Consider the following 9,289-nt stretch of genomic DNA (forward strand, 5'->3'; position numbering starts at 1 on the left):
ATTTAATATGTCGCGGGACTACAAACCTTATTTCGCATTTTTTGACATCTCCCTTGACAAGGTCCACCCCAATGGATCATCCCACTCATTAGGTTTCTTGCTCGGCAGAGGACCAGAGAAGCAGAGAACCAGAGACCGGAGGTCCCGAGCCTTGCGTTTTGCGGTTGACTGTGGCGTCTGCTGGGTGTCAACATTTAGCCGCATGTTGTGCGGCTGCCACAACTGCAGTTCCCCAATTCCCGCTAAAAAGAGAAGCAGCCCCCGGCCAACAAAAGGGTGAAATTGACTTCTGAGTGGAGGACGAGGCGTGTTTAGCACCCGCATCCAGGCACATGTGCTGTTCTTCTGGACGTGCGACATTCGTACAGTCGCCGAGTCAATCAGACCGGAAAATATGCAGAAATTCCAATGGCCTTTGTCATGTTGCAAGGCGATTGTGCGCACATTTCTGCCACTTCTATTTCCGGAACAGCGGCTAAAACAGTTGGGGCCATTAATTTAATGTTCTGAGGGTGGTAGTACCCCTTCTTGGGAATGTCTCAATGTCCTGTTAAATTTAATTAGCTTAAATGCCCTGCAAATGAAGCCAAGTCATTGCCCTTTTTGATTTTGCAGCTTTTCGTTTTTTACTTTCCCAGAACTTTGTACCCCTGGTATATTTTTCACTTGCAAATTAGAGGTTGCAATTTTATGGGCGAAATTAGCGATAAGTGGTGCCAGTTTTTGCGCGGTGCATGGTTATCACAACGCTTATCTCACTCCGCGATTGTCGGAACCTGTAAACGCGACTTTGTTGGCCGGGTTTTTTGGCTGCCAACACTTGACGTGTGTTAAATTAGCATTAAACAATAATTTTGTGCGGCTAAGCGCTGTTGCTTGTTGTTGTTGCTGTTGCTGTTGTGGTGAATGCAAAATAAATTGCGCATAAAGTTTAATCACTTTGACTTTGCACAACACACTCACACACACACACTTGCAATGCCGAAAAAGAAAAACGCACAACAAAAGATTCTTCACACACACAGATACGCAGATACACAGATACACAGATACAAATACTGAATACAATATCGGCAGCAGCGGCGCAAACAAAAACAACAACAACGCGCCCAGTGGACAGTGCAAAATAAGTATAAAAATAAATAAAAAGAATTAAAAAAAGAAATAAATAAAAAATACACAAGGCGAAGGCGACGATGGCAGCAAGCAGAGCGAGCGGGATGCAAATAGAGTCAACAACCTCCAGTGCATTACTCACTTTTAAAGACCGTGTGTGTCCTTCAACAAAAACTTTATCTCTGTCCCTCACTCGCTCGCTCTGCATCTGCATCTCGGCGGCTCGCGCTCCCTCTCTCTCTCCCTCTCTTTCTCTCTCACTCGGGCAGCTCGTTTCGTATTTTACTTTTTATAATTAAACAATTTCGCAGTGGCACTCCCCCAGCGCCCCCATTTCGTACTCCCCCCACGTCGACTTTTTCCGGACAAACAGAACCCGAAAAAGCGAGCTCGCTGCACGGAAAGAAATCAGATCACAGTCCAAAGATGGCAGTACTGATTTTAAGGGAACCAATTGAAGTCTTTCGTTCCGCAGAACCTAAATAAATTAATAAGCTAGCTATACATGGTAGTTCATTGCAATACATAAATAATATCACGATTGTAGCAAGCTACTTTTAGATTCTTGATCAGAGGAATTGTTATTTATATGCTTTATTATACAAATTTGAGCCTGCTTATATTAATAAGTATAAGCATCATATATCGCAACGATTTTTCTCCAAGTGCCATTGTTTTTATCTCCATGGCCGTGTTCTTGTTCCCGGAGCTTTGCACAAGTGTGCAGAAGACAGTCTTCTATCTCCACTTTATCGATGGGGCTTCGGAAACTTTGTCGATTCCGCTGCTGCGCATTTCGGCGAGATGCGAGATGAATAAACTGTTGTGCGCTTGCGTGACCTGTTCGCCATCTCGGTTGCTCCTCCGGTGCCCTCCCTAACCCTCATCCCCACCCCTTCCCCCACGCAAGTGAAAGAGACGGCGCGATTGCCACATCCGCCCTGCATGTTTGTGCGCTCTTTTGTGCGGCTAATGTCATTGACTGCAATTTGTTAGCAAAGTATTTTGACTGATAAACAAAATATACACGATGCCAATGAACCCGGCTCTCTAAAATCGCCCGAAATTGCAACTTGCTCCCCCAATTGAAGAGCAACTAAGTGGGCGTGTGCAACAGAGATAGCAATCGGGCCTTGCACTCGCACTCTCTAAGTAGCAGGGGTGGATTCTAACGGGGTTTCGCGGAACGCGAATTCTTCAGCAACGCATGCGTGTCATTTTATGAGTGTTTCCACTGAGTTCTAAGCTTTGCTATCATTAGAGTATATAATTTAACTATGTATTTTTTATATTTTCTGCTGTAACTTCATAAACCCTTCCAGAAGTGCTTTTCCCCATCCGCCTCTGCATATGAGCACAGGTTGGCAGTGCCATAAACAAAGAATTCCTTTTGTTTGTTGATTCGATTTTTGTTCTGCGATCTTTTTATTTCTTTGCAAATTGTATTTTTATTTTTAAATAAACAAGTCGAGTTCATTGCATTCGCCGCAATAAGAATATAACAAATACGGCACGAAAAGCACTCGACAACAGACAAGAGGCGCAAAAAAACAGGAACGTCGACTGATATACATGGCGTATAATTAACGTCTGCGCGTGTATGGAGAGTTCAAGTTAATTTATCAATTCTTTCTTTTTCGGAACTTAACAATACTTGCATTTAAGTAGGCGGAGTGCCAATGGGTACATATAGAACCAATCAACTGATTAATTGCAGCTGTGCAATGCTGAAGTTTTTGCCCCAGCTTTGTGTTTGGTGACATAGTTACTCGTTTAATTATGTCAGTTAGTAGGGGCTATAAGTAATTGGAAACCCAGTACTGCATGTATTATATCACGATTATTTAGCAGCACCTCCATTATCCACAAAACCAATCCCTTCAAGTGCGAACAGCTATGTTTTCCGCTCATCTGGCGCATTCATCTGATGGTGCCATGTTTCCTCGGAGAAGAAGGCATTGAATGTCAGTGGTGCTCGGATTACACCAAAGTCGGTCAATAACTTCGGACCCCTGCACAAAGCGTTTAAGTGACCACAAGTGATCAAGATGTTCCTCTGGTTGCTGCCTTAGCCCCTTTCGAACTGATCTTAAGTTTGGGATGCCACGCTAGTTTAGTTGACCGGTTTAATGACTCGAACTTAATTTGCGCCCTCGGAGAGAGAGGAAAGTAGCCAGCAAAAAGTGCATGCCGAAAAATATGCGAAACAACCAGGCAGACAACACCCAACGGCAAAAACTCGGCCTGGAGAGAAAGAGGCAGCGGCAGCGACGCGTCTGGGGGCTTACAGTTGTGGTCACAAGACTAGTGGCGCTGCTAAACTGGAGGCAAAAACTAACTGCAATAGTGTTCATACAAATATTTCGATAAATATATTTCTGCATACTTGCACACGCCTTAATGTGGGTTCTTTTGATAACTAGTTAAAATTTGATAACTAGTTGATACGAACAGCGAGTATAACGGGTATACAATAAATATATTTCAGTTATCTCTGCTGAAATGCCCTTTTAAGTTCCTCGGAATATTTATGATGTTCAGAAACACCTATTTGAGATACATGACATAGTGTTTTATGCAGTTTTGAGTTGCGGTCCCACGATCTTGGCTGTCATTGTGGAGAGAAGAGATCTGCGTCAGTGTGCGCGCGTGTGTGTTGGCTGGAGGGGGGAGGGGGCGTGGAGTGGGCGGGGCAGGCTGCAGGAAGAGCCCCAGCGCGCGTGTGTGTGTGAGTGGGTCGCCGAAACAGGCAAAAAACGAGGAGTGCATACGAGCAGAAGTGCTGCCCCAAAAGAACGATGCTCGCACCGAAAGTAACTCATATTCGCGACTGTGAGAGTGTGTGCGTGTGCGGCGACGGATCAGGCAAATATATAAAGCGGCGATCGGGCGATGCAAACTGCTCATTCCGCCGCCGTTCGTTCCGTTCGCTTTACTTTTCGTACTTTTCTCGCATATTAAAAAGTCAAACAAAATAATAAAATGAAGCGATCGCACACACACTCACGCACATACGTGTACATATACATATATATGTATTTATATGTATATATACATATATATACATATGCACGCAATGGCCGCCATTGACGCCGACTGCGCTGCCGAGAGTATAAAAGCATAAAATCACTTCGTACTCGGGTTTATTAAAACCAAAACTGTGCAAGTGCCAAGATCGGTTGGCAGCAGCAAAGAAAATACAAGAAAAGAAAAGGAAGACCCATCAAAAATAATCGCAATACCAAAAAGTTCTAGTGAAATTCACGATTCTGACTTGCAAAGTGAAAGTTTGGCCACCAAACGCACGATTCAAATCCACCACAGCACAATCAAAAATAGTATCAAGCAATTAGAGCAGAAAAAGCTACAAAAATTAAAAAAAAAAGGAACGTGACGCGCCCGCAAAAAGCGAAAGAAAAGAAGGAAAATCGAAAGTGTTCTACTGACATGGATTACTTTGTGCCCCCCAAACTACAAACACAACAAAAAGAGCAGAGAAACTAGCACTAGTTTTGTCTATTCAGACTTTGGGAGAGTGAGAAGAATCGAAGAGAAGAAAAGAGAGCAGAAGGCCGGTCCGAAATAGAAAGCCCTACACTGGAAAATCTGTTCAACTAGGTTCATAAGAAAGCTAAGCAGCAATAATTACTATAAAATATCTAGATGGGGTGCAATAACATTTTTGGATAGCGTCAAGGTTAGGGAACAAATTCTGCGAGCCAAAAGCCGAAAATGTTTCGAGAAAAAGTATTTTAGAACTTCTGAAGGATTTTCTTTAGGTCTTAACTATTTTGCATTTGCAGCTATGCAAGGATAGAAGTGAAGCTTATAAATAAAGTTAAGTAGAAATGATCGATTAAACATCTAAATGTAGATTTGAATACACATTGTTTATTTAAAAAGTGCCTTACCAGTTAGATTATCGCCGTGTAGATAGCGATCTCTTCTATTTCGCGGTGTACGTGCACTTGGTCATTCTCCATGCCTCGCTCTTCGCTCTTCGCTCTCGATTCTCCGCGCACAAATCTACGCTCTTTTGCTTGAGAGCAATTCTAATTCGCATTCGCACTCTCGCCGCCTCGCTTTGAACTTGAACTTTAAATGCACAAACCATAATCAAGTATGTACGTATGTATGTTTGTTGTTGCTGGCCGAGGGCGTGCTCTCTGGCAAACATGAGCACTACGAATTTCTATGCACATATGTGTACACATATATAGGCAGCACAATCAGTTGCGAGGCGGCACTCGTTCCATTTGGGCGCTCGACAATCGCCGGCTGATCAGTTTTCGACTGGCTTGCAATTAATTCGGCTCTTGACGAGCCCCAAAAGTGAAAGTCGCGAGTGAAAGACGTGGCAGTTTTATATTAAAGAAAAATACGAAAACGGCCAGCAGATCTGGCCGTTCAAACATGAACAGTACGCAAAACACGAAAAGCGAAACGGCGGCAACAAGTTAATAAATTAAGACGGCAAACGAACAAAAAATCCAGATTCCGAGCAATGCAAAGAAAGTGGCACAAATGCTTGCTTTTATCGTACCAACAGATATCGCCGGAAAAAAATATACAAGTAAAATGAAAGCAAAGCTGCGTTACTCAAGTCCAATCGTTCTATCACCACAGTTTCCTTATAAATCTAGCCTCTACTAGGCTTTGTCTGTGCATTCAAAAGCCGATCAGACATAGCCTATAAGAGGTTAGGTGTACCAAGGCGAACAAGCAGCGAAAACGGAATCGATTACAGTTTTGGGGACGTGAGAAAGGTGGAGAAGGGGCGACAGCCTGATAAAGCACGATCCCCCGATCCCTTCAGCATTCCCCAATCAACACTAATACTGTCCACCTATCTGCCCCTTTCAGCTGGTTTCCTTTTGCATTCTGCCAGATGGCTTGTCTATTTTTGCTGGCCTGCGTTATTTATTAGTTAATAAACCATAAATGTATGATTGAATAAAAAGGCGTTTTCTCTGATTTTTTGATGAGTGTGCGTTTTCATGGGACTCATTGAGCGATTATTGCGAGTCGGTTTGGCGACTTGGACTTGTACAAAGTAATTGTTCTCGGGTTTTGCTGGCCACACAAATCGGATTGGATTTCAGTTTATTGTTGCACTCGAAGGCGCCAGTCGCCAAAACAGCTGGTAATTTTCCTGTATATGAAAAATCCAGAAAATCCATTTGCGTCGTCATGAAAATTCTGGTTATGGAGCAAAGAAATGCCGCAAAGAAATTTTTTAGATTTCGGGAAGAGTGTTTCAAATATGACTAGTTGCTCAATCTATAAATACAATTTTAATGAAGAAAAATAGGGTCATGAAATATTTTAGCAGATTTTGTCTGTGAATAATACATGGATGTTGTAGACAGGCGTCTTTACAATTTGAGCACTATCCTTGAAATTCGCATTATTCATAAATTTGGGATAAGAAATTGCTATGACATCAGTTCAAAGCAAATGTGAAAAATACTCAGTTATTCAATACGAGCTATCTTCTGCCAAAAAATCAAAAAGTATTTTGGTAAGGCAACCGAAACTAAATATATTTTTAAATTTAAAAAGGGAATTTAACGGCTGAACTGCTTTAAAAAGCAAGGAGAGCTTTTTTAAACTACATCACACGATCATTTATCGAACTGCTTTACGAACTTAAGTAAAGTCTATGTAAAATACAGACGTAGACTAACTCTACATTGGGAAACATACATTTATTTAAATAAATAAAAGCAATAGAACAGTTTTGCTTGAATTATTTGTAAAGTTTAATGCACTACCATTATATAAAGATTAAAATGAAAATTATTTTTGACCCTCTTTGTTGACTCAACTTTGTTGAATATAGAACTATTTTAGGGTTGGATGTGTATGGTCTGCATGAAACAATGAAAACTTTAAGTCGTGATTATTTTGTAGGTCCAAGAAAAAGCTTTAAAGCTTCTCAAGGCTTGCTGTGCCGCTAATAATTCTTCATGAAGTTTCTGCAGATGGCTCCGCGTTTGTGGAACTCCAATGGGTCGTTTGCGAACTGGAAGTTGAGCTAACTCCCACATTGGCAATTCATTGGCTTCTTTTGCCTTGGTTTATCTGCACAGGCTGCACATAAAACACGTTCGGAATGACCGAAAATGCGTATCAGACAGACAGTCTACCATTTCGGTGGATTTCTCACACATAAAATCCGAGCTGAAATCGAAGACATTAACCAAAGGAAAACGGATTGCAGCGCAGCATCGTTCATGTCTTCCCTAATGGCTTGTACATGGCACTTGAGCACTCTGCCGTGCCGTATTTATGGCCTGCACTCTACCATTTGCTTTTTGTCTGTGCACAGGAAATAAAAATGTAGAAAGGGTAATAAGGATATAAGTTAGTAGCCTTAAAATTAAATACGTTGGTGAATAAAATGTAGTAAGCGATAGATCCAAAGAACCCCAATGACAAACACAACTAAACTTTATCAGAAATTTTTAAGCCTTTCAAGCAATATGAGTGTTTATATCTTTACCATTCTAGAGACTTTTGTGAGTCTATGTTTTTCTTAATGGTCAAGCAATTTGATGTTGTGAAATTCTTCAATGAACAAGAAGAAATATTGTTGAGTGTGATTTTACTATTTTTCAGCTGCCGGCTGCGCACACGGCTTATGCAATGTGCAATGTGAGGCCCATCATCATGGGTCTAGCCCGAGTACACGGGCTAACATTTAACCCACATCCAGCTGATGGGTATTCCTGGTCCATTGGCCGCGGGGAATGACCTTCCCCCATCCGCCGAGCCAGCTTCTTCCGCGGAATGTGTTCGAATTTGTCGAAGTTAATTGAGTGACACGCCCACCGCGACCAGCGAACAGCCGCAACAAATGATTGCAGTTAATTAAATCTAAGCAAAAGCCCTGCAAGCAGCTACGAACAGCATCAACAGCATTACCAATTCATTGCAGTAATAAATTGACCCACTTTCGAATCTGCAACCTGACCCAACTACATGGCAAATGTAGTAGAAAAACAACAAGCTCAAAATGTATATATAAAAAAACATACACAAAGCCCAAAACAAACTTGGCTGTAAAATCGACAAGCGCCAAACAACAACAAACAAGCCAGAGCAGCCAGCAAACCAGCAAACCAGCAAACCAGCAAAACAAACTCAACACTTTAGTGCAACAGTTTAGTGTCAGGCAAAACGAATGACTTAAGAAACGAACGCGACCGCCCGACGACAGTCGCCCCACTCGCTCACCCTTCATCCAACCCCCTCTCCCTCGCCCTGCTAGTGGACCGCTGAGGCCGTCTGCACGTGATCCGGCGATCAGTGATGGCCACTATTGTTAACCGAAATGTGGTTGGTTAGATTTGCATATAAGTTACCGTAATTGAAGCGAAAATTAGCGGATTTATTGCATATAATGCGATATTATTTCTTTTCAGCTGTGATTTTACCCAAATGGTCATTTATTTCGTCTTCTTAAATACTGTATGTTTTACTTTTGTGTTGCCTTACTGTTTATAGCTATTGTGCATAAGGTTAATTTGTGTTCGGTGTGTTAATTGTGGTTAAAGAGCATAGTTAAATGTTATTAAATTTATTGATATTGTTAGTGTCCTAACTAAGTAGAATTTCGTAATCCAAATGCTAATGCTAAAAGCATTTTTTCGTAGACGTAAATTTCCTTGTAAATAGCTGGCACCTGCTGAAGTGGAACAATTACCACGATTTTCGCTTTAAAACGGCCAAATTCGCCACTCTGTTTGCCACATGTGAGTGTGTGTGCTCTTCTCGAAGCCAAGAAAATTAGTCTGAATCGGAATCCGAGTGGCGCGCAGTAGCCAAGAGGGCGGACTCGGTTGCAGTCAGCGCCAATTCAACTTCAACTTTGAGCGGCAATTGTTCGCCATCAGCCAAGGTACCCAAGAAAATGGGGGGAATTGAGTAATTGACTTCATTGGCTGCTGTACCGCTTTTTTTCCTGTGGCTTGGAGCTGCTTAGGTAAATTGCAATGCTCTGCAGACAGATTAGTTGCGGAAACGGCGATGATTGGGCAAGTGCAGACAGAATTATTTGGTCGGTTTTGGAGCTTGGGAGAAAGGGAAGGCGCCTGACGGATTGTGGGTGGAATGGTGGAGAATGGGTATGTAATTAAATTGGGCTTTTTTTGTCACTGCAAAAATCATG

The 9,289-nt window shown here is 42.1% G+C and overlaps 1 protein-coding gene across 1 annotated transcript; it reads left to right on the forward strand.

Annotated features, from left to right (window-relative positions):
* Window positions 1–3,315: 3,315 nt before the first annotated feature.
* LOC26526957 lies at window positions 3,316–3,486 on the forward strand. The gene has a single exon (XM_015158884.2). It carries the CDS (start codon window positions 3,316–3,318, stop codon window positions 3,484–3,486), a length of 171 nt encoding a protein of 56 aa, XP_015014370.2.
* Window positions 3,487–9,289: the final 5,803 nt, after the last annotated feature.

The sequence above is a fragment of the Drosophila erecta genome, unplaced genomic scaffold (assembly GCF_003286155.1).
Source record: "Drosophila erecta strain 14021-0224.00,06,07 unplaced genomic scaffold, DereRS2 tig00000021-arrow-pilon, whole genome shotgun sequence".
NCBI lineage: Eukaryota > Metazoa > Arthropoda > Insecta > Diptera > Drosophilidae > Drosophila > Drosophila erecta.